Source organism: Penicillium canescens (genome assembly GCF_028828765.1).
Source record: "Penicillium canescens strain IBT 15451 chromosome Unknown utg000006l_segment0_segment0, whole genome shotgun sequence".
Classification (NCBI taxonomy): Eukaryota; Fungi; Ascomycota; class Eurotiomycetes; order Eurotiales; family Aspergillaceae; genus Penicillium; species Penicillium canescens.
In genome coordinates this window covers 576,741-604,345 of record NW_026703968.1, presented here as the reverse complement: position 1 = coordinate 604,345, position 27,605 = coordinate 576,741, and the positions used below count along the sequence as shown (strand labels likewise).

At 50.9% G+C, this 27,605-nt stretch overlaps 10 protein-coding genes across 10 annotated transcripts; 7 read left to right on the top strand and 3 right to left on the bottom strand.

The window, feature by feature from the left end:
• The first annotated feature begins 232 nt into the window (after window positions 1-232).
• N7446_009159 (putative protein kinase) lies at window positions 233-5,314 on the top strand. The gene is made up of 5 exons (XM_058517904.1): window positions 233-1,503; window positions 1,561-2,881; window positions 2,942-4,069; window positions 4,102-4,827; window positions 4,883-5,314. Exons 2-5 carry the CDS (start codon window positions 1,755-1,757, stop codon window positions 5,070-5,072), a joined length of 3,171 nt encoding a protein of 1,056 aa, XP_058368692.1. The 5' UTR covers window positions 233-1,503; window positions 1,561-1,754; the 3' UTR covers window positions 5,073-5,314.
• A 589-nt stretch (window positions 5,315-5,903) lies between these two features.
• N7446_009158 (eukaryotic translation initiation factor 4E) lies at window positions 5,904-7,567 on the top strand. The gene is made up of 3 exons (XM_058517903.1): window positions 5,904-6,220; window positions 6,287-7,042; window positions 7,096-7,567. Exons 1-3 carry the CDS (start codon window positions 6,186-6,188, stop codon window positions 7,283-7,285), a joined length of 981 nt encoding a protein of 326 aa, XP_058368691.1. The 5' UTR covers window positions 5,904-6,185; the 3' UTR covers window positions 7,286-7,567.
• Window positions 7,568-7,940: 373 nt separating this feature from the next.
• Window positions 7,941-12,008, top strand: N7446_009157 (uncharacterized protein; the record flags this gene model as incomplete). Its single annotated transcript, XM_058517902.1, has 6 exons — window positions 7,941-8,165; window positions 8,352-8,458; window positions 8,526-8,621; window positions 8,686-8,749; window positions 8,808-9,910; window positions 9,968-12,008. The coding sequence occupies 6 exons, from the start codon at window positions 7,941-7,943 to the stop codon at window positions 12,006-12,008; spliced, it is 3,636 nt and encodes a 1,211-aa protein (XP_058368690.1).
• Window positions 12,009-12,416: 408 nt separating this feature from the next.
• Window positions 12,417-13,103, bottom strand: N7446_009156 (gamma-glutamylcyclotransferase family protein; the record flags this gene model as incomplete). The annotated part of the gene is made up of 2 exons (XM_058517901.1): window positions 12,417-13,021; window positions 13,076-13,103. 2 exons carry the CDS (start codon window positions 13,101-13,103, stop codon window positions 12,417-12,419), a joined length of 633 nt encoding a protein of 210 aa, XP_058368689.1.
• Window positions 13,104-13,374: 271 nt separating this feature from the next.
• Window positions 13,375-14,281, top strand: N7446_009155 (signal peptidase complex subunit SPC3; the record flags this gene model as incomplete). The annotated part of the gene is made up of 2 exons (XM_058517900.1): window positions 13,375-13,520; window positions 13,633-14,281. The coding sequence occupies 2 exons, from the start codon at window positions 13,375-13,377 to the stop codon at window positions 14,279-14,281; spliced, it is 795 nt and encodes a 264-aa protein (XP_058368688.1).
• A 93-nt stretch (window positions 14,282-14,374) lies between these two features.
• On the bottom strand, window positions 14,375-15,063 carry N7446_009154 (YqaE/Pmp3 family membrane protein; the record flags this gene model as incomplete). Its single annotated transcript, XM_058517899.1, has 3 exons — window positions 14,375-14,749; window positions 14,815-14,890; window positions 15,015-15,063. 3 exons carry the CDS (start codon window positions 15,061-15,063, stop codon window positions 14,560-14,562), a joined length of 315 nt encoding a protein of 104 aa, XP_058368687.1. The 3' UTR covers window positions 14,375-14,559.
• A 335-nt stretch (window positions 15,064-15,398) lies between these two features.
• Window positions 15,399-16,860, bottom strand: N7446_009153 (protein kinase PKP2; the record flags this gene model as incomplete). The annotated part of the gene is made up of 4 exons (XM_058517898.1): window positions 15,399-16,190; window positions 16,251-16,533; window positions 16,591-16,679; window positions 16,738-16,860. 4 exons carry the CDS (start codon window positions 16,858-16,860, stop codon window positions 15,399-15,401), a joined length of 1,287 nt encoding a protein of 428 aa, XP_058368686.1.
• A 791-nt stretch (window positions 16,861-17,651) lies between these two features.
• N7446_009152 (ubiquitin-specific protease UBP15) lies at window positions 17,652-21,618 on the top strand (the record flags this gene model as incomplete). The annotated part of the gene is made up of 10 exons (XM_058517897.1): window positions 17,652-17,660; window positions 17,711-17,831; window positions 18,019-18,163; window positions 18,229-18,386; window positions 18,441-18,630; window positions 18,705-18,813; window positions 18,863-20,911; window positions 20,970-21,275; window positions 21,328-21,457; window positions 21,509-21,618. The coding sequence occupies 10 exons, from the start codon at window positions 17,652-17,654 to the stop codon at window positions 21,616-21,618; spliced, it is 3,327 nt and encodes a 1,108-aa protein (XP_058368685.1).
• Window positions 21,619-21,968: 350 nt separating this feature from the next.
• Window positions 21,969-22,885, top strand: N7446_009151 (p24 family protein; the record flags this gene model as incomplete). Its single annotated transcript, XM_058517896.1, has 4 exons — window positions 21,969-22,115; window positions 22,221-22,409; window positions 22,522-22,801; window positions 22,875-22,885. 4 exons carry the CDS (start codon window positions 21,969-21,971, stop codon window positions 22,883-22,885), a joined length of 627 nt encoding a protein of 208 aa, XP_058368684.1.
• A 4,339-nt stretch (window positions 22,886-27,224) lies between these two features.
• Window positions 27,225-27,605, top strand: N7446_009150 (uncharacterized protein; the record flags this gene model as incomplete). Its single annotated transcript, XM_058517895.1, has 1 exon — window positions 27,225-27,605. One exon carries the CDS (start codon window positions 27,225-27,227, stop codon window positions 27,603-27,605), a length of 381 nt encoding a protein of 126 aa, XP_058368683.1.

Below are 27,605 nucleotides of genomic sequence, written 5' to 3'. Positions count from 1 at the left end.
GTGTATGGAGTATTGGCGAGGGAAAGTTAAGAGACGTTGAGGATCGCGGGATCTGTGCATTATGAATGACCTGTCAATTGCTGAGAAAAGAGTTGTCATGGTTTCTGTAAGATTAGAACAATTAATGTAACGAGTGATATATGAACCTCCTTGCCCTAACTTGAAGAGATAACATCACATGATCCCCATGTGACACCACCTTCTGATCCAACGCTTCAACCTCGACCATGACATCAACCTCCATCTCCGCCCTAGTTCTTCAACGTGGCATGCGCCCTTACTGATCATGCACAGATTCCTTTTTGTTGAATAATGCCCCCTGGTCGATTTGTGATGTGTGCTTCCCCCCGTTTGAGGACGGTCGGGTGTCCCTGTACCAGCTCATCCCGCTCGATCGCGGCCCAAAGTTTCAGGCCCGGCCTTTCCTTTCAACCACCATACCATCAGGCGTTTCTTGATCTTAGATTGCATATTGTGGGCTCCTTGTCCTAGAACTGGATGTCTTGTGGTTGAATATGAGGGCGGGGTTGACTATGGTCAGACCTCTAGTCGGTCTAGCATTTCGACAGGGCGCAGCGTTGCGGACTTACATTCCCGGAAATTACGAGGGTGGAAAAAGCGTTGGAATTTGCCTTGAGCGTCTCGTACATTGACTCCGTCACCTTCGGTGCATCGTCACCGTTCTTATCGACTTTCCCCCATGGATCAACATGTGCCAACATGAGAACCCGCTTATACTGCAGAAACGGACAAGATGCCAGCTCAGCTCACCCAGGATCGAAATCATATCCGCCCGTGCTTTATTCCCTGGCAATTTTCTCCGGTTAACAAGCCATCAGTTTATCTGTAAATCGCGACGACTCTCTGCATTTCGTTTGCACCCGACAGGAGGGTTGACAGGCCTACAATGTGAGGTCCGGGAAATTGACCTCGATGTGATACTGGCATTTGGTTTCAACAGAGAAGCATGACGTGTTGAGTCGATACTCCCTGGTTGGCAGTTGGATGATCACTGGGGCGAATGATAATGCTCCAAGCGACCATTGATTTTCATGGTGTGACCCGATGATTCAACGGGTTCAGTCGACGGCTCACAACAGCATCTTTTTTTGCAGTTAGCCTGGCCTACAATACGTAGATAGTTCTGTCGGACAAGCAAACTCGGTCTGAAGTGGCTTCGCCACGGGCAACTGTACAGAGTGCGGATCGGACTCGAGAAAAGAGCTCCGATATCTGAACTAACCCTGTCAGCTCACCAACTGCCCCTTCAGATCATTCTTTGAGCTAGAAGTGGACATACTCGGCACCCAAGGCAAGTCTCCTGGCCAGAAATCACACCAAAGGACGAGCTGCACATGTTTCAGCAGCTGCATGTCATCTTGTCGAATCAACCTGTAGAGCCGCAACGGGGCCCATTCAACCCCCAAGGCTATTCAACCCCCATGCAGCGCTTACGACAAAGTAGTTATTCTGCCTGAATGGTGTATTGATAAATCTGAATAGGTGCGTATGCCCCAGTCAACTTCTTTGCTCACGTTAATGTTCATCAGTGCTTGATAGTGCGGACTTTCCGGTACCCGGAAAAACTACCCTTCCGCCTCCCCCAACCCCGAAAGACTTCTGGAAACGCGGACACGGTTGGATCGCCTACGCATTTCATCTTTATCTCCAGATCGAGCCTACGTCCAAGTACCGGCGCTTGTTGAACTTCTCTACTGTCTTTATTTGAACCAGATGCCGTTGGCGCAGTTCACATGGCTGGGTCCCGTAGGAGTCCGTTGAGAGACCAGTGGAGCGCTGACCAAGACCGCGATCCCCGTGACGGGGACCGGCGCAGAGGTCGAGGGTCAGGCCGTGATCGAGGAAGAGGTAGAGGGCGTGACCGAGGTCGCCCATATCGGCCCAATACCCGCAATTTTGACCGACCCGGACGGTCGCCACCACGCGCGTCCCGCTTTGGCCCTGGCCCTTCTCACGGCCCTGGTGATTTTGCATCAGATCGATCTCCTCCTCGAGGTTCCCCTGGACCTGTCCCCTTCAACAACCGTCGACCGGATTTGAATCGACCATCATCAGCGGGCGACTGGAACGGCCACCCTTCCGGTTCTTTCAACAGAGAATACCCGAGTACTCGACGAGACGAGTCACCTTCAGGACCCCCATTCAAACGCCAACGAACTCGAAGTCCCTCTCCCCGTGGCCGCCGACCTCCTCTCCCTCCACAGTCAAGCTACGGCAAGCACGGCGAAGGACGAGACCGAAGCCCTTCATTCAAGAAACGTGGTGGCCGGTTCCAGGGCCGTGGTGGTCCCAGGCGAAGATCACCTCGACGAGGCCGGGATCGTCGTGGAAAAGACCGTCGCCGTCCAGATATTCCACGCCCAGGAAGATCTAGATCACCAGTTCATGACCGGGGATTTCATCCTTCACCTGACCGACGGTCTCGATCGCTAAGTGGTGATAATTACAGTGACCACGGATCTCACTATCGCTCGAACTCGCGGCATTCCGCAGGCTCACACTCCAGACTCTCTGTAGCATCTCACACATCAAGGCTTCTCTCTGAAATGAATGCTACCCGTCCAATTCAATCCATTCTGGACGACAGACCTAGGTCTCCATCTCCACCACGCCCGATCCCGAGTTTTGACTCTGATAACTTTGGTGAGCCGCGAGATGCAGTTTCAATGCACGGACCGCATGGACCAGATATGAGACAGAAGCCATATCGTCGATCGTCCCGGCCACATCTTGATACTCGACCTTATGGAACATCCCCTCAACACCCGACGGCCGGCTCATACCATGGCTCCCCGCCACCAGGCTCGCCTTACTCTGGACGAGGTGGCTGGAATGGCCCGTCGGCGTATTCTGCACCTGGGTGAGATGACGCTCCACATCTTTCATTTATGTCCCTGAATTATTCTGACATTTCTCCCAGTCACGCCTCTCCTTATCGACAGGATAGCTACTCACAGAACGGGCACGGGCATTATTCTCATAATCAAGGTCAATTCAACAGCCCTGGGAACCATCACCCTCAGTCCCCATATGGTGGGTCTTACCGAGGTGGTCACTCTGGCGGTAGTCATCGGGGCAACTTCTCAAACCAAGGGCCCGACCGGCGATTTTCCGGCCCTGGCTCCCATCATTATCAATCTGGACATCCGCAGCGTGACGCAAAGGGGCATTTTAATAATTTGCAATGGACTGCTTCGGGGTCTCGAGGTCGTGGAGGACAACATAACCCTCACCCGGCACACAGCCATGGCTCACAGACCCCCAATCGACCGCGTTCCACCAATGACCCTCAGTCCCCTCGGGGAGGCGAAAACAGGGAGATCCCTCATGTTCGATCTTCCAATAGAGATTACCATGATGATAATCAGGCACAGCCCGCACCGGAAAGCGAGAATGCCCCATCCATGCAACCACCAACTGATGAGCCCAATACCTCGACTCCGAACAAAGGCGGGAAGTTCAGTTTTGCTTTCAAATCCAAGGCTGCACCTTCACCCGCGCCGAAACCTGTACCTGATCTTGCTCAGAGGATGCAAGTTCGCGAGCCGGCCCCTCGTGCACCCGAGCCACCACAGCCTCGCAATCGGCTGACCAACGGGCCACTGCCCAAGTTCAAACCGGAACCCAGGCATGATCGCCGTGACCGGGGTGGACGTGATCGTGGACGGGATCGCAGAGACTTCCGTGAACAACGAGAATTCCGCGACCCGCGAGACCGAAGAGATGATCGCCGGTTTGATCAACGCCGTGATAGACGGCCAGGTGATCGACCTCCTGGACCAGATCGTCGCCGTGAACCGTCTCCAGAGCCCCTGAGAGAGGCACCCAAGCAGAAAAGGATCCTCACTCGCCCTAAACCTCCACCCACAATTCCTAAGGAGTTTGCCGATTCTGATTCTGTTTACTTCCGAAAGCCGGGCAATGAGTCTGTCATCGGTGCCGGTACCTATGGCAAAGTGTTCAAGGGAATCCATGTCTACACCCAGCGGCAGGTTGCGCTCAAGAAAATCCGAATGGAAGGTGAAAAAGACGGTTTCCCGTCACAGCGGTGCGAGAGATAAAGTTGCTACAACATCTCAGAAATCACAACGTCGTCAACCTTCTCGAGGTTATGGTCGAAAAGAACGAATGTTTCATGGTCTTTGAATATTTGTCCCACGATCTAACTGGTCTCATCAACCATCCTACTTTCTCCCTCACCCTCGCCCACAAGAAGGATCTTGCCAAACAGATGTTTGAAGGTCTGAATTACCTTCATCACCGTGGTGTCCTCCACCGAGATATCAAAGCTGCCAACATCCTGATCAGTAATCGAGGATTGTTGAAGTTTGCCGACTTTGGTCTGGCCCGATTCTTCTCCAAAAGTCGCCAACTCGACTACACCAACCGCGTCATTACCATCTGGTACCGTCCCCCTGAACTACTTCTTGGCGAGACCCGATACGGCCCAGCTGTGGATGTGTGGAGTGCTGCATGTGTCTGCATGGAGATGTTCACCAAGAAGGCTGTATTCCCCGGCGAAGGTGGTGAACTTAGCCAGATGGACAAGCTCTACAATCTTTTGGGTACTCCCACGAAGACCGAATGGCCAGATCTCGTGGAGATGCCATGGTTCCACCTCATGCGGCCAACCGAACGCAAGAAGCGCGTTTTCGAGGATGTTTACCGTGATGTGCTGACATCTGGTGCCATGGACCTTATCTCTTCCGTCTTCCGCTATGATCCCGCTCAACGGCCTAGTGCCGAAGATGTCCTCAAACATCCCTACTTCGTATCGGAGGAACCAACTCCTCACCCACCGATTGAGTACGTATCCCCAATCCACACGCCTTGTTGATACACTTACTAACCTCATTTTCAGATTGGAGCATGTTGAAGGAGACTGGCACGAGTTTGAATCCAAGGCTCTCCGCAAGGAAGCTCGACGCGTGGAGTACCAGAACCAAAAGGACCGCGACAAGCGCAAGGCTGAAGCTTCGGTGACGAGCAGTGATCGGGATCCCAAGCGCACGAGGCAAGATACAAGTGGCCATGGCTCGTCGCACGGGTGACGAGTGATATCTTTTTTAATGTTTCCTTCTTTGCTTTTGAACTGCATCGGACCTGGCAGGTGGAATGGTTTGCATTTATGTTTACGGGATTCACTATTCGGGACTTGGGCTTGCTTGTTACTTATTGCCCATTGAGCATAAATCTTCAAATTAAAATTTACTTTATTTAAGTTCATTTCAAAGGGTGTACTGCTAGAGTAGGTGGATGGTAGATGGTACGGGTGGCATCAGTAGTGGCTGAGGTGATGACAGGGTTGTTTGACTGTGGGGAATCCTACGTAGGCTGCATGACTGGTTAGTCTAATTCTTCCAATCGACAACAGCTACTGCATAGCATATTCCGGACAATCAGACTTTGCCTGTTTACCGCACGCTCAACCAGCCCAGGCCATCAGGCCAGGTGTAAAAAGGCGGCTGAGACCTCGGATTACCAGAGAGCTCGAGTTTTTCTTCATATAACAGAGACTTCGGATTGGACTATCTGCACGTACTGGAATAAAAGCAAAGAAAAATAACATAGTCAAGAAATGTGCCGTCAATCAGGTCATCAACGCTTCATGGGTAGCTATAAAGCCCTCGTGATGATGGTTTTAGATGCGATTCATTTGATCTCGACACACACATCGGAAACGCCAGAGCTGTAAAAAGGATGAGTCGCCAGCGTTGATTTGAGTTGGTGGTCTTGGAGAAAGAAAAGAAGAAAAAGAAGAAAATCGCGCGAAGAAAAAGGGAAAAAAGGAAAAAAGACGGTGCGGGCACTGCAGGCGAAAGCGGCTGTGATTGGGTGGAAGCTGCCCAGGTCGAGTCTCCGATCCATCGACAGTTTTCCCTCTTTGCACTCATCTGAACTACATACCTACACTCGATACCCTCTCTATTTCTCTCTTCTATTCTTTTTCTATTTTCTATCTTACTCAATACCACCTTCACGCATTCATACCCTTTTCTCCCTCCGCCGAATTCCTGCGCAGAATCATCCGAGCCTAAACCCTACCACCCTACGTCACTAAGATCATAGCGCGGGCGTCTCATCTTTGTGTAACGGATATATCGGACTCTCTTCTCTCCCCCTGATGACCGCTCGTGTTTCGGGCAGACTTCTCACCCGCCGCGATGGATAATGCAAACCTGTGGACCCGTCGGGCAAAGTAAGTGCCCCTCCTCCGGCTGGGGGAACATGGTCACTGACCAAGCTTCTTCTCTTCCACCCTCAGTTCCTCAAAGTTGTCACTTTCAATGTCCGGTACGGAAGGCAAAGATGGTGGCGCTCGGGTTGAAATGCCCCGCGCATCGAAACGCTTCGGGCCGGACAGCTCGCATGGTCGCTCGAATCCCTTTAACGCAATATCCCCGCTATCCGGCGGTGTCTCCTCGCCATCTACCAATGCCTCCTCCGCCTTCGGCCTCGGATCTGGCGCATTCGCCTCATTCGGTGCTCCCAAGACTCCCGGTGGCTCCGAGTTGAAAACACCCGGAGAACGCCGTGAGATCTTGGATCATGACGAAGCTCTACGACAAAAGGTTTTTGATCCCTCTGTCTCTGCTCCTGGCGAGCACCCCCTCAAGTCGACGTGGATCGTCTGGTACCGCCCTCCTACTCCCAAATACTCCGACTACGAGAAGTCCACCGTCCCGCTTGCTTCCATATCCTCGGTAGAGAGTTTCTGGGCAGTCTACTCTCACCTTAAGCGCCCATCTCTTCTTCCGACTGTTTCCGACTACCATATCTTTAAGAAGGGTATCCGTCCTGTTTGGGAGGATGAGGCCAATAAGCGGGGTGGCAAGTGGATTGTGCGTTTTAAGAAGGGTGTGTCTGACCGCTACTGGGAGGATTTGCTTTTGGCCATGGTCGGTGATCAGTTCGCGGAGGCTGGAGACGAAGTCTGCGGCGCCGTGCTGAGCGTTCGGGGCGGCGAAGATGTGTTGAGTGTCTGGACAAGGATCGACGGTGGGCGCAACATCAAGATTAGGTATGATTTGCTGTATTACAAAGTCCCAATTACCATATCTAACGTTCATGCAGAGAAACGATCAAGCGCCTCCTAGCATTCCCCGCAGACACCAACATCATCTGGAAGAGCCACGATGACAGCATTGCACAGCGCTCAGCAATCGATCAGGCCCGCCAAGAAAAAGCCACCGCTCCCACTCACCAGGAACGGCGGCGCACAGGCACTGACGATTCCGACAAAGTCAAGGCTATGGCCCTGTGAATGGATCTGAGATCCCAGCCTGGCCTTGGGCCCTGTATAGTAAACCCGAAAAAAAACCTTCATTCACGAATCATTGGGACGCGTTTGGGTCTTAGGGGCGGTGGGGCATCGAGGCGAACTCAGCGGTTTGATTTGATTTATGTCTTGAGTGAACTCATCTGCGATATGCTTCTTCTTTTTGTTTTGCCGAGCTTATGCGTGATGTTTCCCTTTTTGTATGCACCATGAATGCAGCATCAGCTGCTAATGCTTTTCTCACCAGAGAGTAACCTATACTTCCCTATTTATTCCTTGTAAAGCGTCATGGTGCGATATCATCCCTTTTTTAGGGAGCTGAACTTGCCTTGGTTGTAGTTCATCCAGCGCCGGCGAGGTACCGACCAGCCCAATCACCATTTCAGCATAAAGCGTGTCACAATGAACGATCCCTCGTCGTATACGAAGTAACTATACTTCGGGTCCGATATTAGTTAACTTAACTTATAAAGTTGGCGCCTGAATCCTCAGGCGTTGATAGATTCTCACCGCCCTGACCATGACGATGCGGCGTGCTTTGGTCCCAGGAATGGAGAAAGAAAAAGAAAGATAACGGGATCAACTAAACTGGCATGGAATCTTATGCGACGCAGAGTGCCATGAACCTGTGGCTGTCTTGATGCCTTGGTTTGAAAGTCTGTCCGACTTCGTCACTGCTCTGTCGCCGCGCCGACAGCCCCAAGATCAACGGTCTGCAGTCCAGCGTGGACCAACCACGACCCCTCCTCCTCGCACTCGACGTGCCCAACCCTCTCACAACCCCTTCATTTCCGGATCCGACGACGACACCTATCCCAGTGAAGTGACCGCTGGCGGGGACGTTCCTCCCTCTACACATCCAGAGGTGCGTATCTACCCGTCTCGCCGATATTTGCTTTTGCAACAGGTTTCCTTTTCATATGCGAACCAACGCCGTAGCACTGCGCCGCGCCACACCGGTCACTTTTCTCCTTTCAGCGCGGCGCGTGTCGCTTATCATTCGTGTTCTTGACTTGCCTCGTCTATCTTGAAACTAATCCAATATACGCAGGCGCTTCATAGTTATGTCGATACATTCCCCTCTCAACCTGGATCCCCAATTGCACGCGAACGACTTCGCGAGCGGAATTCGCAGCCTTTTCTAGCGCTCGGCACCTGGTTAGATCATGCTCCCCATGCCACACCCCGCCGCCAGGCAAAGACTTACAAACCTACCTTTCCCCAGGCTGGGCCAGTCGCCGCAGATGGTGAACAAGGATAAGCGGGCCAATTCCCAAGATCGAAAAGATGAGGTCCGCTTATTGGGAGGGACGTACACCAGGTATGTTATGCGATTGAACGTTATGCGAATTGGAATATTGGTGCTGACAGGTGGTTTTTGAAAGGGACGCTCAGAACGGGGTTAAGATCACACCTGGGCAAACGTTACCGAAGAACAAAAAGCCGGGGGTGAGTTTCTACGAATCTTTTTATGAGTGTGGCCTTTTGTCTGATGTGTTACTTGCAGGCTAGCTTCGGGTTCTCCCCAATGGACCATATCTCGCGCTCGCAAAATGGACGAACGAGTGGACCTGTCCGCTCCCAAGGGAAAACAAATAAGCAGAATTCGACCGCAAAGCAATCCTCTCATCTGGATGATGCATTTGAGGAATCTAATCGACCGAATAAGAGGCGACGACAAAGTGACCCGATTGATCTTGTAAATGATGATATGAGCGCAACGGACTCGATCAGAAATCGCTCACCTCATACTTCGCCACTCGCTCCCTCCAAGTCCAAAGGAAAGTATCGTGCAATGGAGATCGACGAGTTCAGAGACACGGAAAATATGTTGTCGCGCAGTCCTCGTCGTGCTCGGGATGCTCGCGGCTCTTCTCGGGTATCTCAAATTGAACGCTTCTCGGAAATTGCCACGCAACAACGCCGCAATCGGTTTGACGTCCTAAATTCCCTATCTAAAGCCAATGGCGATCCAGATCGGGCCTCGAGGTCCCTTCTGCTGGACGAGATTGAAGGTTCAACGAAGCCTGCTGGTGATTCTGAGACAGCTCGTCGATCTGACCCTGAAAGTCCGGACGAACTTCAAGGTGATGTTACGACTCAGCCATTGCCCAAGTCCTGGGCGACCATTATTAACTACACCCACGCACGCAAAAACGAGGATCGGGTTGAAAGTCCTCGTCGAAAACGCTCACCCACCGACATTCGATCTACTGACTTCGCCGGATCACCACGGCAAGGTCCGAAGCGGACTAAGCGCTCTCACAAGAACGCTGATATTCGCATTCCATTGCAAGTGTCCTTTTTTCGAATTGGACAATTTACCAACTCATGCATGAAAGAAGAGACTGCTACTTTACATATGGGACCAGATGGACTTGATATCTCCGGATATCTACTTGACAGTGGTAGCGACATACAGATTCTTTTCAGACATGTTCGTCAAGTCTTTTCTGGCGAGGACCCAAGCCGGAAAGTTAGAATCAAGCTTTCGCAGGGTTCTACCGGGGCTGGCCAAATACTAGACATCGAGTTTTCGACTAAAGCCCAGAAGACTGCTTTGATCACAAGGTTGCAAGTCGCCAATGTTACTGTACTTGAAAGAGACATGTATGTGTTAATGTTCAAGGCTTTCTCTTAAGGTTTCATCTGTTAACATGCAAATAGGAAATGGATGGACAAGGCGTTTGCAAGACATGAAAAGGATGTGGCACAGTGTGGGACCCCGTCCAAGAACACTGTTCTCGATGATCACACGGAAGATCCCGCTCCTGTGCCCAAGGTGACCTCCACCCCACGACGAAAGATCTCAGACTTTTTGCAGGATGCAAATGGCGAGTTTGGGGATGAGTCGTTACTTGAAGACAAGCGTGATAGCAAGCTATCTTCGAAATGGACGGACGGCAATATCGAGTCCAGGAAAAAGTCGGAAGACAAGAAAGATCGCCCTGATACCGACGCCGACGCCGGAGTCGAGATTCCCGTGAGACCTTTCAAGGCTATCCATGACCCACCCGAACGAGAGACTCGATCTTCGGCACGTCGTGCGCCGAAAAAGAACGACCGACATGACGGCGAAGACTCCGGCAAAGAAGCTGCATATCTCAAAAATGATACCGGCCGCGACAAGTGGAAGAAATCGTTGGTTTATCCCCGAAACGGGAAGAAAAAAGCTGAGGTTAACCTCGATGACCGTGACCGACTTCTTCCGGACGAGTTCTTGAACGACAACCTTATCGCATTCTATATGCGTTTCATTCAGGATCATCTTGAGCGTACCAACAAGAAGGCGGCCGAGCGGATCTACTTTTTCAATTCTTACTTCTTTGCAACCCTCACAAATACTGCTCGAGGTGAGCGCGGGATCAACTATGGTGGTGTGGAGAAGTGGACTCGCGCTGTTGATCTTTTCACGTATGATTATGTTGTCGTTCCCATTAATGAGAATGCTCATTGGTATGTTGCTATCATTTGCAACTTGCCAAGTTTGGCTCTCGAGTCTGCGGACCCTGCGGAGTCGGCCCAACCACCTATAAACGGCAAGGAATCTCCCAGGCCCCATAATGAGGTGGAAGAAATACGCGAAACTCCTGAACCGGAACAGGCATCCGTGCCAGAGTCCGAAGCTACCTCTGACGAATCATCCAAATCGACGTCTAAGAGACGTTCGAAGGAGAGTGAAACCCGGAAGTCATTTTCTTTCCTTTCGATTGGGAACAAGTCAGAGGACCAGCAATCTGCCGAAGACTCTTGGCCGGAACCAGACGAAGCTCCCACTGCTCCAATCACAAAGTTCTTCACTCCCACGCCTCAGAAGCTCACTGTTGACCAGACTAGAGCAACCAAGTCAGCGAGCAAGCCCGAGAAGAAAACACGGAAAGGACCCAGGTTGAGTCCCAGCCAGACCTCCATTATCACATTTGATTCTCTCGGCATCGGCCGCAGCACTACTGTCAGAATGCTCAAAGACTACATCTGCCGCGAAGCAATGGCTAAGCGTGGCGTGGAAATCGACACGAAGACAATCAAGGGCATGTGCGCACGTCAAATCCCTCTTCAGCCAAACTTTTCCGACTGCGGCCTTTACCTGCTTGCCTACTTGGAGAAGTTTGTCCAGAGCCCTGATGACTTCATCACGAAAACGCTCCAGCGTGATATGGATTCTCATCTCGACTTCCCTCCTTTGGGCTCGGGTCTCCTACGCCGGCGCCTTCGCGATTTCCTCGATGAGCTTTACGACGAACAGAGACAAGCCAACAAATACAAGGCCGAACCTGCGCAGGTCATGGCGGATCGACAGCCAATCTCTTTCCTGCTAGGCCCACCCCTGTCAGCACAAGAGAAGACTGAAAAAGTGGAGGAGATCCCGGAGCCACAGCCTCAACAGCAGCTCAAAAAACCAAAGGACTCCGTAACCGTGGAACTCGGACCCCGTACAACCCGAAAGACAGAAGAGCAGGAGAGCGAAGACTCAAGTCTGGACCAGGTTCAGATGGTCCCTCTCACAAGATCGGCCCCCAAATCAGCAACTCCCTCCAAACACCTCAAACCCCCAAAGGAGCGAAGTGCCCGCTCTTCGCCTGTTAAGGAAGAACCGGTCATTCAAGTCCCTGATAGCCAAGAAGAACATCAAGTTCCAGGCACACCCACACGAACGTCAGTGGAACGGATACGACGGAGTCCACGGGGTCCTTCGCGCAAGGGATGAATGTGTTTATTTCCCATCTCTTGTCTAATAGGGTCTTTTATTGAATACATTTCTTCGGTCGAGTACAGACTTCGGTCATTTAGCATATGCATATGCATCCACACTTTTTTTCTTTTTCTTTTTCTGATTTGGTTTTAACGTTAATACCAGGTTCGTCGCGGTATTTCAGTTGTTGGCGTTTGTTAAGAATTCCTTCACTTGAGATTTCGGTTTCGGTTTCAAGTGTCGTTTGAGTGGAAGGCATGAGATACCACAGTCTGCATTGCAATACATTTATTTCATCTTCATGGGTATTTTCAAGTTCGAGTTCGAGTCCCAGTTCTGGTTCTAGTTTTAGTTCTAGTCTGAGTTATCTTGCAAACACCCTCAAAACCCCATTCTCCAGCAACCCCCCATTCCATAACTTCTCTACCACTCACTCTCGTCCGCCCCAACCCACCAAGCCATCCTCTCCTTCTTAAACGTCTCAAAATCCCACTCAGCCTCTTCAAGCCGAGTTGTCCCACCAATCCACTCATATGTCATAGCATCCACTTCCTCGCCTTCAGTCGTAGACGTAGTCTCAGCACTAGCCGCATCCAAAACATCCTTCAAATGGTCTTCTCCACCGTCGTTGGGAGTATCTCTTGTCTCTCCGGCCTCTGCATGCTTGACCGTGCGCAAGGTCCGCACGGTGACTTTTCTATGTGTGTACTCTGATCCTTCGAATTTGTCGAGGCGGTGGATATCGCCTTCTGTTAGGCCTGTCACGAGGATTCCTAGAACTGTGTTGTGTGTTGATGCTGGAGCTGCAGATGATGCTGATGAAGCTGATTGAGTTGATGGTTTGTTGTCTGACTCTGTCTCTGTACCGGTTACCGGTACTATTCCTGGGTAATCGGCAAACCGCACGCGATGGCGTCGGTAGCCGTATAGGATTGCGGGTTGGAAGCTTAGCATGGCTTTTTGCCAGGGCTCTGGGTTTGCTTGGCCGTGGATTACTCGGTGGAGGACTTGCGGGGCCATTAGGGTCCCTGGCGAGTTTAGTGTTGGCTCAAATAGCTTTATTCTGGGTTATTGGGTCTTACCATAGAAGAAGAGGGTGTTGTCTCCCATTTTGACAGGTGAGGGGTGAGGGTTGAGCTGGGTTATCGGGATGTGTGATTGACGAGATGGGATTCTTTGGAGAAGAGAAGATGATAAATCGGTGAGATGAAGGGATAGGAAAGAGAAAGAGAAAGAGAAGCGAAAAACATATATACAAAAAAAGAGAGGGAGAGAGATAGAGAGAGAGGAGAAGGCAGTGCTGGTATAGATATAGTTCCCTTATCGATAAGGACAAACAGGCCCAGCTGGCTTCATCCGCCCTTCTCTTCCTCCATCAACAATGCATTCCTCCTTGAACCGCGTACAGTCCGTCTTCGGATTCTTTACCACTGTCGCGCTGGTGGTGAGCGCACTGGCCGCAGTGTCAGTGCTGCTCTTCCCAGCAGATACCGCCACGGCCTCAGTACAGCTGAAGAACGTACAGGTGTAAGTTCGCGACTCGGCCCCCAACCCACCTTCTCTACACGTATACACATCAGTACTATTAGAAAAGGAAAGAAGAAGACCAATTTACTAACCTCCAATTCCCAAACAACAGCGTCAAAGGCAGACCACACTACTACTCCACCAAACGCGAAGAATACGCCCAGCTCCGCTTCGACCTAGACGCAGACCTAAGCCCCCTCTTCAACTGGAACACAAAACAACTCTTCGTCTATGTCTACGCCAGCTACTCCTCCTCCGACAAACCAAGCTCGCAAGTCCGCAACTCCGAAGCCATAATCTGGGACACGATCATTGAGGCCGCGCCCTCGCCCTATTCCTGGGATATCCTGAAAGACGAAATCCTTGCCCGCGTGCCGGAATCAATTACTCCTTCGGCGGCGGCTGCCAAGCGGCGCATTAAGAAGCGAGCTGGTGCTGGGAAGTCTATTTCTAAGACCGCGGCTGCTAAGAATAAGAAGAAGAATGATGAGGCGGTGACGCCTGGTCTTCTTCGGTTGCGGGGTCAGAAGGGCAAGTATCAGATTAGTGATATTACGGGGAGACTTGCTGAGCGTCAGAATGTGACGTTGCATGTTGGGTGGAATGTTCAGCCTTGGGTTGGGGCTTTGTGGTGGGCTCCTAATACTGGGGCTGTGCCGCATACCGCTGGGACTATTGTTTCCAGTGAGGCTTTTGATTTCCCCGAGTTGAAGGGGAATAAGAAGGCTGCTGCTGAGGCCAAGGTGAAGGAGAGTCCATAGGTCTATGGTGTATGGTGTATGGTCTTCTTTGGTAATGTTTGGCCGTGACCTCGTCATTTATTACATTTCGAGTGAGATACGAGGATATAGAATCGAGCCATTAAGAATTGCATTTGGTCCTTGTTATTTCATTGCTTGCACGAGGAGAAGAGTCATTCCCGAAAAACAAGGGCGGACGCTATGAAGAGACCTGACAATAAGTATTCGCTGAGAAAGTTCAAAAATAGTGGTTTCGTTGTCGAGAGAGCTCAACAACGGGTCTCGGGTGATTGCAGAAATCACATAGTACCGTAGCCCCTATCGGCAGGAGCATGCGTCGGGGAATGCGCATGATGACCTCCGTTTTGGATGCGAGTAGAGTAGACACCCGGGGCTGGTCGTTGGGCGTTCCGGGTTAGGGGATCGCGGTTGCGGCGGTCGTAGTAGACATATTCTAGGTAGAAGGCATGGATGTGACCGGGGAAGTAGCTGTCAGAAGTCACCGGTTAGTTGTTAAATCTGGGGGGTTTGAGTTCGTTTGATAATGGACTCACCCGAGGATGGTGAGGAGGACGTTGATCCAAAAGTCGACGCCGCAGCCTGAGATGAGGAAAACTCCCAGGGGAGGAACTGGTGGTTGTTAGTATCTGGTTCTCATCATTTCTGGGGTGGAGTCCGGCAAGAGTGTTGACCATGACGGGTCTTTTTTGAGGGGTAATTCCAGGCAGAAACACAGTAGTCTCAGACCACTTACTGAATAATGTGATAACGATCAAACAGAGCATCGAGCAAGTGCCTGCCATGGTGGTGGTTGTAGGTTCGGTATATTGTTTAGATTTGGGGGATCGCTTGACCTGGTAGTAGCCAGAAAACTGAGGAGGAGGATTGCGAAAAGGGGAAGGAAGATATAAATAGGGATGTTGTCATCGGCAGGGGAGTTAATGCGTTTCATGGTCGATGCAACTCGTGTAGGGCTGAAAGTTGGCTGAGACATTTCATTCGCTGCCCAAACGTCGATCGGAGATGCTGACGTCATTCCGGGTTGTGGCGTATGTGGCGGTGCAAGTACAGGATACACAGGGCAGTACAGAGTACATAGATAGGCAAGTACTAGAGGTACTGGGACTCCTTGTCCACATCACACCGCATCAATTGCCGCTCGAGTGGTAACTTGCTCGTTCTTGTTGCCAAGCTTTGAGATCTGCAGGAAGGCATCCACACCGTACCCCTCCAGACTATGCAGCTCGAGACTGCCCGCCCAGTACTCAGCATACACCCGACTCATAGGCAAACCCATGCCCAGACGGAGATTGGGTGGCCGTGATGTCAGGGTGTCCAGGGATCCTTCGTGGTATGATTCCCGGTCGGCCTGTTTGCGCTCGTGTGACACCTGCAGCTCCTGCATTGTAGCCGCCATTGCAGGGACTTGGCCGAGGTTTTCCAGCCGGGACTGGGTGCGAGGCCCCTTGCTGAACGACCAAAGATATGGGAGGATCTCTCGTGGGATTCCGCCTCCCTGGTCTGAGATGCGCATTATTACATGCTGCGGAGTCTCGCACACGAGCACTTCGATGGGAGGCGGGGGTTGTGATGAATGCTGATATTTCTCCATGACTGCTTGCACGGAGTTGCGGAGAAGCTCTCCGATGATATATTCCAGATGACTGAGGATATACGGGAAAGTGGCGTTTACATGGCCTTGGACGGTGATGGCAGGTATCTGGGTCGACTCCGTGCTCTTGCGCATCAGATCTTGTGCAACCCTTCCACATCGTTCGACCACCTCCTTCGCTTTGCACTTGAGGAACACTTCTCCCACGAAATCGGCGTTCATATCGGTTCGATCGTGTGAATCAGGGAAATGCCACGGTGAGTTGAACGTCTCGGTCAGAGCTAGGTGCTGCTCAGCGATGACTCGACGGGAGATTCTCTATCATGATCCAATCATGTCAGTTCAATAGCAGGTCGAGCCAGGATCATATGCACATACCGCTCGCAGAAGTGTGTTCATCAACCTATCCATCTCATCTGCGGGGGCGAGATTGCGGCACTCCAATACGCCCATAGCTAGGTTGGGAATCGCGACCAAATGCTCCTTGAGCATTCCCCGAAGAATGTCACAGAAACGATCATTATCTTCGAGGCTCCGAATCTCAGGCACTACCCGAACCGTCTCAAACGCTTTGTAGTACAATTCATACACGAGGGTGAGATGCGGGTTGGCAACCACCACATAGGGCAGCTGTTGGATATCTCGCAGGCGATGCGCAAGGCTGTTCCACCACCCAGTTAGCTCCCACATATCTTCTCTGGTGTTTCCCATGACGTACCGAGTTGGTAGCTCCGTCCGCACGTAGTTAGCCGAGCTAATGAGGCGCGGTTCGGTCAAGGTACGACCAAAAAGGTCAACTGTCGCAGACTGATAGGGCGAATAGCTCGTTCAACCCACCTATTCAAACATACAGCGTCAGCATTACTCCAGGGATACGTTTCCGAGAAGGTCTTGAGTCATGCGTACTCATCGACAGCAGAAACTGGCCGCCAGGGTGGCGGGCTGTGGGCTCCTGAGTAGCATCGTATTGGTAGAGACTGGAGTACATTCCAGCTCCGAGCTGAGTAACTCGACCGCATTGTGCTCCATGCAAAAGAGTATCCCCAAAGTGTTCTATCGCATCTCCAGATTTTGGGGTCTCGGGCGGTGAGGCATTCCTGCATGTGACATGCCACACTGGAGATCTTTTTGGGCGTTTCTGCTTGTTTGTTTGGATTCTTTTTATATTCTTTATAATTGTGAGCTCACACATTACATCTTACTGTTTAGTGGTATTTATTTCACTTGACTGTGGAGAGTAATCCTAGGGCTACTGCTATTAGCCTCGGGTCAAGAGCTGCACAGGTTGAGCTAGCCGATGAGGATCGGAGGGGCTGGTATTTGCAGAGGATCCAAACGCACAGGTGATATTATAGTCTTCTATGGACTTGGCTATAGCTAGGCATGTACTAGGAGATCAGGATTAGGGCTTGATATACTCCCATACCTTGATTTGAAGGGGTCCACTGATACTCGCAACATCCCCAAGACATCCAACTCGCCTAGGTTACTACTTACACATCTGTTTACTGTAGAAATAGAGTAATTGTAAAGTCACCATATAAGATAAATATAGAAATACTACAAACAACCTTGCAATCGAGCTCTTTTGCTCTCTTTGTATAAGAACGAAGGTCCACTGATACTGCCGAGTCCTCGCTCCGCCACCGTTAGCTCCGGCTCTTATTAGTTCTGCAGGTTCAGCATCCTCCACCACTCTGTACTATTCTTCCTTTCTTCTTTACTTTCTCTTAAAAATCCTCACATTCAAGCCGACTGGTCGGGAAGCCGCTTTCCGCGATGGAAAACGTAAGCGACCGTGCCCCTCAGTGTCGTCATTGCGCTAACCTTGCCAACAGCTCGCGGAGAACGACATGCTTGTCGATGACTATGAGCAGTATCCCGCCGAAAAGACCGATGTCGTCGTCGTGTCTCGGTCTGCCTCCGACGAGCCCGACTCGACGCCAACTGCCGATGACCGTACGTTCTTTGTTCCTTCCCCTTCCCAGCCAACGCGGACAAACATAAGCGAGTGTGTCTGGGTTGGGACACAAAGCGACCGAGGGGCGCCCAGATGAGATCCCTCGGTCACACTTCTCTCGCTCTGTTTGTTTGGTTACACTGTAAATCGACATGGTAGCTAACCAAGAGCCTCCTATGGAAATAGATGCGGCGATGATGGCCCGGGTCCTCCCCAAGAACACCGATCTCGAAACGCAAGATGAAGCCTACAATACATGGCGTCTATCCGATTGGCGGAAGATGGAGAAGAAGTCTCACGGCCCAGTCTTCCAGTGTGGTGGCTCGCCTTGGTGGGTGCTTGAAATCTCTTGGCCGGAGAGGCTCTATACCGACATTGGCTCTGACTCGTGAATAGGCGCATTCTGTTTTTCCCTTACGGTAACCACGCCGAACATGCCTCGTTCTACCTCGAACATGCGTGGGAGGGAGAGCCCCCGGAGGGCTGGTACGCCTGTGTGCAATTCGCTCTTGTTCTCTCGAACGTGAACGATCCTTCGATTTATGTGCATCATGGTAAGAATTTTGAGTCTTGGAGGAATTGTGTAGCAAGACTAATATAAACTTTAGTTGCAACCCACCGTTTCACCGCCGAGGAAGGTGACTGGGGTTTCACTCGATTCTACGATCTCCGAAGCCTGTTTGCCGATGCGTGGGAAGGCAAATCTGTCCCGCTGGTCCAGGACGATGAGGCCAATGTCACAGCATATGTCCGAGTGGTGAAAGATCCCACGGGTGTTTTGTGGCATAGTTTCCAGAAGTGGGTTTTTTTTTTTTTTTTTTTTTTTTTTTTTTTCAGAATCTCGGCAATACAAGAAGCTCACCTTTTCTTAGTTATGACTCGAAGAAGGAGACTGGAATGGTTGGTTTGAGGAACCAGGGTGCTACCTGCTATCTCAACTCACTTCTGCAGTCGCTTTACTTCACAAACGCTTTCCGCAAGGTAAGTAAACTAGTCAGGAATGCGCTTGATGAGTCTGACCAATATCTAGGCTGTTTATCAAATACCGACTGATCAGGAAGCTTCGCGGGAGAACAGCGCCTGGGCCCTTCAGAGATTGTTCTATAACTTGCAGACCAGCGACACTGCAGTCTCGACAACCGAGCTCACAGCATCTTTCGGTTGGCAATCTAGCCAGATCTTTGAACAGCAGGATGTACAGGAGCTCTCGCGGAAGCTCATGGAGCGATTGGAGCACAAGATGAAGGGCACTGTAGCCGAGAAGGTTCTGCCAGATCTGTTCGTGGGAAAAACAAAAACATATATCTCCTGCATTAACGTCGACTACGAGTCTTCTCGCGTGGAGGATTTCTGGGACATTCAGCTTAACGTTCGAGGCAACAAGACCCTAGACGACAGTTTCAGAGATTACATCCAGGTCGAGACTCTAGAGGGAGAGAACAAGTACGACGCCGGGCAGCCGTATGGTCTGCAAGACGCCAAGAAGGGCGTCATTTTCGAGAGCTTCCCTCCAGTTTTGCACCTTCACCTCAAACGTTTCGAGTACGACCTCAACTTGGATATGATGGCCAAGGTTAACGATCTTCACACATTCCCCATGGAATTTGATGCCGCTCCTTATCTTTCCGAGGGTGCTGACAAGTCGGAGTCTTGGGTTTACCAATTGCACGGAGTCCTCGTTCACAGTGGTAACCTGGATGCCGGACATTACTACGCCTTCCTCAAGCCCAGCAAGGATGGCCACTGGTACCGCTTCGATGATGACCGAGTCAACCGCGCTACTGACAAGGAAGTCCTGGATGAGAACTACGGTGACTCCCAGCAGCGCACTAATGGAGCGACTGGAGGCCGGTCTGCCATTCGCACAAACAACGCTTACATGCTGGTCTACGTTCGAAAGACGAGACAGGATGACGTTTTCTTCCCGGTCACAAAGGATGATGTGCCCGATCACATTGAAAAGCGTCTATCCGAGGACCGAGTGGAGATGGCGCGTCGCAAGAAGGAGAGGGAAGAGGCGCATCTTTATATGAACGTCGGTGTTTTGACTGACGACACGTTCAAATCACACCACGGTTTTGATCTGACCAGCCCAGACTTGCCCGCCGAGGACCCAGCAGTTCCCAAGCAGTATCGCACTCTTCGAGCCAAGAAAGTGAAGGAATTTGCACAAGAAATTGCTGAGGAACGGGGTATCAAGCCGGAATCAATCCGATTCTGGGTAATGGTCAATCGCCAAAACAAAACCACCCGGCCGGATCAGGTAATCCGTGATCAAGAAGTGACTCTTGAAGAGGCGTATAACAAATTCGGCACCAAGGGCAATCTCTTCCGGTTGTGGATGGAGGTGGCGTCGTCCCCTGCCGATGAAAAAGCGTGGTCCGACAGCGAATCCATCCTTATTTTCCTGAAGCACTTTGATGTGGTGACCCAAACTTTGTCTGGTGTGGGATCTGTCTATGTCCGCAAGAGCCAAAAAGTGATCGAACTTGCCTCGACAATTCTTTCCAGGATGAATTGGCCGGCCGGTACCGATTTCTTGCTCTTTGAAGAGATCAAACACAACATGATCGACCTCATGAAGCCCAAGCCGACTTTCCAGCAATCTGAGATTCAAGATGGCGACATCATCACTTTCCAGCGCACAGTGAAGGAGTCAGATCTGCCTCCTACCGCACTATACACGGATGCTCGCCAGTTCTACGATTACTTGCTGAACCGCATGGATGTCACATTCGCCCCAATCAAGGCCAATGAAGGTGACGAGTTCACTTTGACTCTCAGCCGCAAGATGACCTACGATCAATTCTCCAAGAAGGTTGCCGAGCACCTCAAGGTGGAGCCTACTCATCTGCGGTTCGCCCCCGTCATGGCCAGCACTGGCAAGGCCAAGCCTTTCTTCAAGCGGACCATCAACCAGAATCTTTCTCAAATCCTCAATGGCCAATACGGTGCTTATGGTTACACCATGCACCGCGCAGATGCTTTATACTACGAGGTTCTCGATATGGCCCTGAGTGATTATGAGAGCAAGAAATTGCTCAAGGTGACATGGCTCCCTGATGGAGTTACCAAAGAGGTTCGTTATATCCTTTCCCAACTAGGCCTGTGCCGACCTATGACTAACATGAGAATAGGAAAACGTCGAGGTTTTGGTTTCTCGCAGCGGCACTGTGTCCGATCTCTTAGCTGCCCTGCAGCAAAAGTTGGACCTCGGTGACGAGGCGATCCGCGTCGCTGAAACTCACGGTGGAAAGCAGTGCAAGGAGCTTCGAGATGACCAGAATATTTCGGCCATCAATGACTACGCCACGCTGTGCGCTGAGAAGATCCCGGCCGAGGAATTGAACCTCGAGCCGGAGGATCGGGTTATCAGCGTGTTCAGCTTCGACCGCGAGCCAAACCGCACACACGGCATTCCCTTCAAGTTTGTTGTCAAGCCGGTATGTTTTTCGTTTGTCTTAATTAACCAGCCAGAATACTGACCACGACCAGGGCGAACTCTTCGCCGAGACAAAGAAACGGCTTTCTGCCCGGACGCAGATCAAGGGCAAGAACTTCGAGAAGATCAAGTTCGCTGTTGTTCCCCGGGCGTCGTTCTCAAATGCGAAATATCTCGAAGACGGTGAGTTACTATATCTTTCCAATCTCATGCATTAATACTAACATCTTCCAGGCGATATCCTGTCAGACGTCGCAAGCGGCCCCGATGACTTCCTGGGTCTTGACCACGCCAACAAGAGCCGGAGCTTCTGGGGCAAAAGTGAAGGGTTCTTCATTCGGTAAAGAAGTCATTATTCCATATTTTCTTCATGGCGCTGGGGGTTACGAGTTGGGGGAGGGCTGAAAGCTGCGATCCGGTACATGAGCAGCAACGGTCCGATGCGATGATCATGTCTCTTTTCTTTGTCTTTGAGTATACTTTTATGTAGCCAGCCCACGTAGAAGACAATACAGTCTATATGATGTCTCTGAGTTCGGTTACTCAAGTGTAATATGTGTACAGTGCCTGCAGCAGACCGATGTATGCGGAAGTTTGTTTGGCTGCAAACAAAACAAACACCGCAAGTCAAAGCTGGCCAGAACCTCCTGACGCGGATGTTAACCCTCCGCCATCCCCAAATAACTCTGTCACAATGCGGTTTGCTCTCTTCGCCGGCCTGGCATCCCTCGTCTCCTCCGTGACTGCCACTGCACTCACCTACAAGCTCGAGGCGAATGAGAAAGCATGCTTCTTCACCAACGTTGACCAGAGCAACGCCAAGGTGGCATTCTACTTTGCTGTACGTCCAATTGGCTTTCCGACAATATTGCGTTTATCCCGAGTCTCCTTTCCAATGGACTAGGCATGCCTCATGGAGACCGCCCGCTAACATTGTGCGCTGCAGGTCCAATCCGGTGGATCCTTCGATGTCGACTACACCGTCACTGCACCGGGCGGCAAGATCGTCCTAGACGGAACAAAGGAGCGCCAGGGTGATTTCGTCTTCACTGCCCAGAGTGTTGGCGAGTACACCTTTTGCTTCAACAACGAGATGTCGACTTTCGCCGAGAAGATGGTCGATTTCGAGATTGCGGTATGCCACAATCCCCATCCCCACAACAAACCAGACCCTTCGGCAGTCTTCGAGTCTATGAAACAGAGAAAATGGAAATACGTCAGCAGATACTAATCCATCGCAAATCCAGGTTGAGAATGAACAGCGCGCCCAACTGCCCTCCCGCCAAGGCGCCAGCCCCGAACAAACCACCAGCCTGGAGGAATCCATCTACAAGCTCTCCGCTCAGCTGTCAACCGTCTCCCGCAACCAGAAGTACTTCCGCACGCGCGAGAACCGTAACTTTAGTACCGTGCGGAGTACCGAGCGCCGTATCTTCAACTTCAGCGTTATTGAGTCTTTGATGATGGTTTCCATGGCGGCGTTGCAGGTCTTTGTTGTACGCTTCTTCTTCCAGGGTGCCCGGAAAGGTATGTTCATTTCCCATTCAGTTGGCTTCCAGTCAGGTATATGGATAAAGGGTTCGTAATAACATTTCTTTAGGTTATGTGTGATGTGAGCATGAGTAATAATATGATGCATTTACTACAATTATGTCTGGCGTGGCCTTGTGTCTGTTTTCTTTTTCCATCGCTACGATCTATTAGGTGTCTTTGTCCATTTGGACTAAAAAACAGGAAATTATACTCGATATGACAGCTACTTTCCCGACTTCCCGTTTGCTGTCGATCTTCTGGGTTTGCCCTGCTTGTTATTGACAGGAGGCCGCCCCCGAGGGCTGTGTCGGAGGACGAACAACGTACTGTAGTTGACATCGAGACAGGTTGATCAAGGGTTGGATCGAGGGTTGATCGATGCAGGCTGGTTGTGGTAGCAATGCATTCCCTTGCTGTGGAGTTAAGTGTGAGTGGAGCCACTTACTGATAAGCATCTTTACAGACAATCAGTCGACGCTGGATCTGGGGAACAGGTGTATCTGAGGGACTGGGGATGCTCAATGCTCATTCTTGTCAGAAACCTGTTTCTGGCAGGATGGGAGATGATGGAGCCCTCCGGTTGGAGGATGTCATGGTCTGTCTCTGAGTCGAGACCGAGTATCCAGGGCGACGGCTCCAAGTCTATGGACAAGACCGGTTTCTTGCGTCGAGTCAACTTGTCTTCTGCGGAGATGTTAGTGTCTCCTAAGTCTGTCCACCGTGAGTGCAGTCGTGGGATGCTTGATGCTCAATGCTCACTAGGATAGAACCGGTTTATGTTCGAAAGAAAGTGAATGACGAGGAGGCGGAACAGTCCATCCCGGAGTCGAGACCGAAGAACCAGCTCAAAATGGTTGGGATACAGAGGAGAAAAGCGGGTTTCTTGCGTCAAATTGACGTTGTGCTCTTCAGATATGGTGCCGGTCCCTCACCGATGTCCCCTGATTCTGACTGCCATGATACATGTGCACTCACCGTAGTTTGATGCTGGAGACCAAGACGAGCGGGAACGTTTGATATTCGGAAGGATACGGACGGAACCGGTTTATTCGAGGATAATTCCCCAGTGAGGCAAGCAGGCGAGAGAACCCATCTCCAGGTCGAGACCAAAGAGCCAGACCAGAATGGTCGACATACCGATACGAAAAAGCAGGTTTTCTACGTCACGTCGATGTTGTCCTCTCCAACAATGATCACTACCACCTCAATTTGTCCATTGTGATGCCTGTGCCTTCACTGCCGTTGGATACTAATGACCAACAAGCGGGGATAGGCGATGCTAGCAAGAACGGAACCCTTTGTGTCCGAGAAATTCTCTGATGAGGAGGCGAGAGTGTCCATCGATGAGTCGAGACCGAAGGATCGGGTCGAGAGGAGGTAGAGAAGGTGAGGTGTCGATGTAACAGCGGATTACTTGCGTCAGGTCGACCTTGTCGTCCTGAGTGATCAAATATGATGCCTGAAGGTTGCAAGCGTGAGTAGCGTATGTCTTGAAAAATCGGTGAACTCCAGTGCATTGACTGCTGATGCGATCAATCCGAGACCGATATCTGATCCAAAAAAACAGGTTTTTTTTTTTTTTGGCTGCTCAGGTACTCTGGCCGACATTCGGGGGCCATCCGACCCCTGGCTCAATTGCTGGGAAGACACGAGCAGCCTGTGACACGAAACAGTGCTCGCGAGTATAATACGGTATGGTTTTGCTTCAACGTTCGGGGTGATCAATCTCTACCGGTGATCTCATATGCTATCCGAAAAGGCAGTGATATCATCTAATATGGGATGAGAGACCAGCCTCAACGTGATAAAATGTGTTGATCGGCATGCATTTTGCCTTTTGGGCATTCTGGCGTTTCTCATAAGCATATGGGTCATGCTAGGGGTGGTCCGTTTTCACACGTAACCGAGATATAGTGAAGAAAGTGGGCTGTTCTAAGGACTAAGATTGGTCAATACGCTAATGTATAGACAACTCAGCACGTTGAGGTGTCTCGTGTCTCGTGTCTTTGTCTGATGGAACTTCGGGTATGCAGTTGATCAGCTCTATGCGGTCATCTCATCTTTGTGATCCGACCCTACATGATATGGTTCAAGCCCCATCGGCTCCACAAGTTCCTTTCTACTTACGACATAGTACAGAATTGCGCCGACTCTGATATCACATGGCATCATAACCTCCATTTTGCAATCTGTTCATACGAGAGTATACAGACTGCGGCGGATAACCCTTTAGCATATGACGAAACAGTTCACTGATGCTGTTCTAGACCCCAGCTGGGATATACGGGTTCCTCCTGATGACCCAAGAAAAAATTCTCTCAAAAATACGGAAAATTAGTTAGCGGATGGATGATATCCCGGAGATTACTCTGACGTGGTTGTGTTTCCCCCGGATGAGACATCCCTTGTGTCACAGGTATACGGATCTCAATTGCTATCATAATTGGTAGCTCCCGATCCCCACGGTGATATGGTGATGGGTATCTCGAGGCCATCGCAGTCATGCCGATCGGCAATTCGCCTCCCCCGCTGGCCATCAACCTCCATCCAGGGATTTGGGATGCAAATGATCTTCTCAGACCCCGTTCTATGCAAACACCCCTGTCACTCGCACGCTGCATCCTACTGATTCTTCCAACCAATTGGTTGTTTCCGCTGGGTCACTGGCTTTGGACTGTCTTCGGGTTGAAGCTTGCATACATTGTACTCCATAGTGAGGATTGTGATCTCAACTGACGTGTGGCACGTTGTGCTGATATGTTAATATACTGTCCTATGATATCAAATCTCATCTAATGTACCCGTTACACGTGCATGAGTATCACTGTAATAGAACTAATCCAATATGCGAAGTATATCGGCAGTATAGTCAAGGCGGTATCTGACTTCAGCGCTAAGAGGCAAGTCCCTCCATGGATTGCCCTCTCTTTGCTGTCTTTTCCGCAGTTCAATGAGAGCCGTCCTTAGTATACGGTAACCTCCACTATGACTGTCTCCACTGTTTTGTATAGGTCTCTTCGCTTTTGCTCATGGGGCTCAAGCTTCATTCTCCGCAAGTCCCACTTTTGATAGCATTCACCAAATCAATTTGAGGTTGTTTTGATTTCTTCCGTTTTCATATTCGGGGTCATGGTCCCGATGAGGCGACAAAGCATCAAATGCTCGGATCGCCCCGATGCCTGGAGGGTATGACGTCGCGGGCTCCATTCGTGAGCCTCACACAACCTTCTTGCGCCACAGGCGCTGGACTGCGTCACATATCATGCAAACCTCTATCTGTAGAATGCACGTCAACTCGACTACTATACGTGTATTTTATTTGGACCAGTCGAGCCCTCTATACCCCCACGGAAGAACAGTGTGTTTTCCACTGATTCGGCGCCAATTCACCGAGGATGTCCGCATTGTTTCCGTTTGGCCAAAGAAGAAAGTTTCTGCAATGCAGAATGCACCGCACTGTTCAAAAGCAAAGACCATGATAGTCATCAAATGTGAATTATTTGGGAAACGTCAGGGCGAAGATCTGCAGGGGACCAGACTTCAATGATGCCGATCCCAGAACGCCTCCGACACTCAGTGGTCCATCTGCATTCCCCAGTGACCTCATCGGTGCACTCTGACCCATCCACCGTGGGCCCAGCTCGAGATATCGTCGGGTGTTCACCAGTCTCCATGAGCATGTGGAGCTGGGCTATTTCATAACGTTCGCTGATGATGGTATACCCCCACAGGCCGTCGAGAGTCACCTTTACCGATCTCCAAGGGCTGGGGGAAGCCCGATTCTGTTATGATGTAGGGGTATTATCCCCTTTCAGCCAATGATGTCACCATACTCCGCTCGCTGTAATCGGTGGAGTTCTCTATTCGAATTTCCCATGGATGCTTTCAGGAGAAATTAAGCAGCCTATAGACGTATCAGAGGTCCTACACAGCTGCCTTTCGCTCCTTCGATCAACCGATGAGATTTCATCCTCCCTTGTGGAACCGCTGTGTCTTATATATGACCCTTGCTCGCAAATTGGCTTCGGATTTAACCCATCTCTTCCCTTGTCTCCTCTGATTCGCCCCCATACCACACACACTTTTACAGTATTCTGGTCCGTACCGTTGAATATTCAGGTCAACCTTAGCCAACCGTGATCATTCTTCTTCACATCTTCCTCTATCTTCAGTCAAGTCGTTTGACAAAACCAAGAATACAAAGGTGAGCGTGCTATTTGCACCCGAAACATTACGACTGTGGATTTTGTCAACAATGCACCCATAAAAACCTTTTCGCACCCCGCGATCGCCCTCTGTCGGCCTCATCTTTGCTTTTCTCGGAATCCACGTCACCGGCGGCGCATGCTGTTAACCTAGTGCCCAGCCCTTGCGAGCAACTTATGCTGATTCTATGATTTATTAGACATTTCCCACCATGAATCAAGCTCAGATGCAGCGCACTGATAACATGAACATGTTTAACTCTGGCTCGGGTGGAATGAACAATCCGTCCAACGAGACCATGATCGACTCTTACCAGCCTCTGGACCCTGCCAGCGCTTCGCTGGGCGACTATAACCGGTCCATGCTGCAGTACACTCAGCGCCAGATGTCTACCTTTGTTGACACCGATGACTCTCACCGCAGCAAAGGTTCTAGCAGCCGCAGTAGTCAGAGCAGCGGCCAAAGTGGTCGCAGTGGTACCTCCGGACTCGCTCGCCAGGCTAATGGGCCTCCAACATCTGTCAAGCATGCTGCTCACATCGCTGAGAACAAGGTCTCTGGCCGCGACATGGCTGCCAATTCCGAATTTTAG

What these genes read in the sequence shown, in the direction of transcription:
- N7446_009159 (XM_058517904.1), top strand. Translation starts at nt 1,755, where the DNA reads ATGGCTGGGTCCCGTAGGAGTCCGTTGAGAGACCAGTGGAGCGCTGAC. An exon ending in TCGGCGTATTCTGCACCTGG is followed by an intron (nt 2,882 to 2,941) that starts GTGAGATGACGC and finishes CATTTCTCCCAG; the next exon opens with TCACGCCTCTCCTTATCGAC. An exon ending in ACTCCTCACCCACCGATTGA is followed by an intron (nt 4,828 to 4,882) that starts GTACGTATCCCC and finishes CCTCATTTTCAG; the next exon opens with ATTGGAGCATGTTGAAGGAG.
- N7446_009158 (XM_058517903.1), top strand. Translation starts at nt 6,186, where the DNA reads ATGGATAATGCAAACCTGTGGACCCGTCGGGCAAA. An exon ending in CTGTGGACCCGTCGGGCAAA is followed by an intron (nt 6,221 to 6,286) that starts GTAAGTGCCCCT and finishes TTCCACCCTCAG; the next exon opens with TTCCTCAAAGTTGTCACTTT. An exon ending in GGGCGCAACATCAAGATTAG is followed by an intron (nt 7,043 to 7,095) that starts GTATGATTTGCT and finishes ACGTTCATGCAG; the next exon opens with AGAAACGATCAAGCGCCTCC.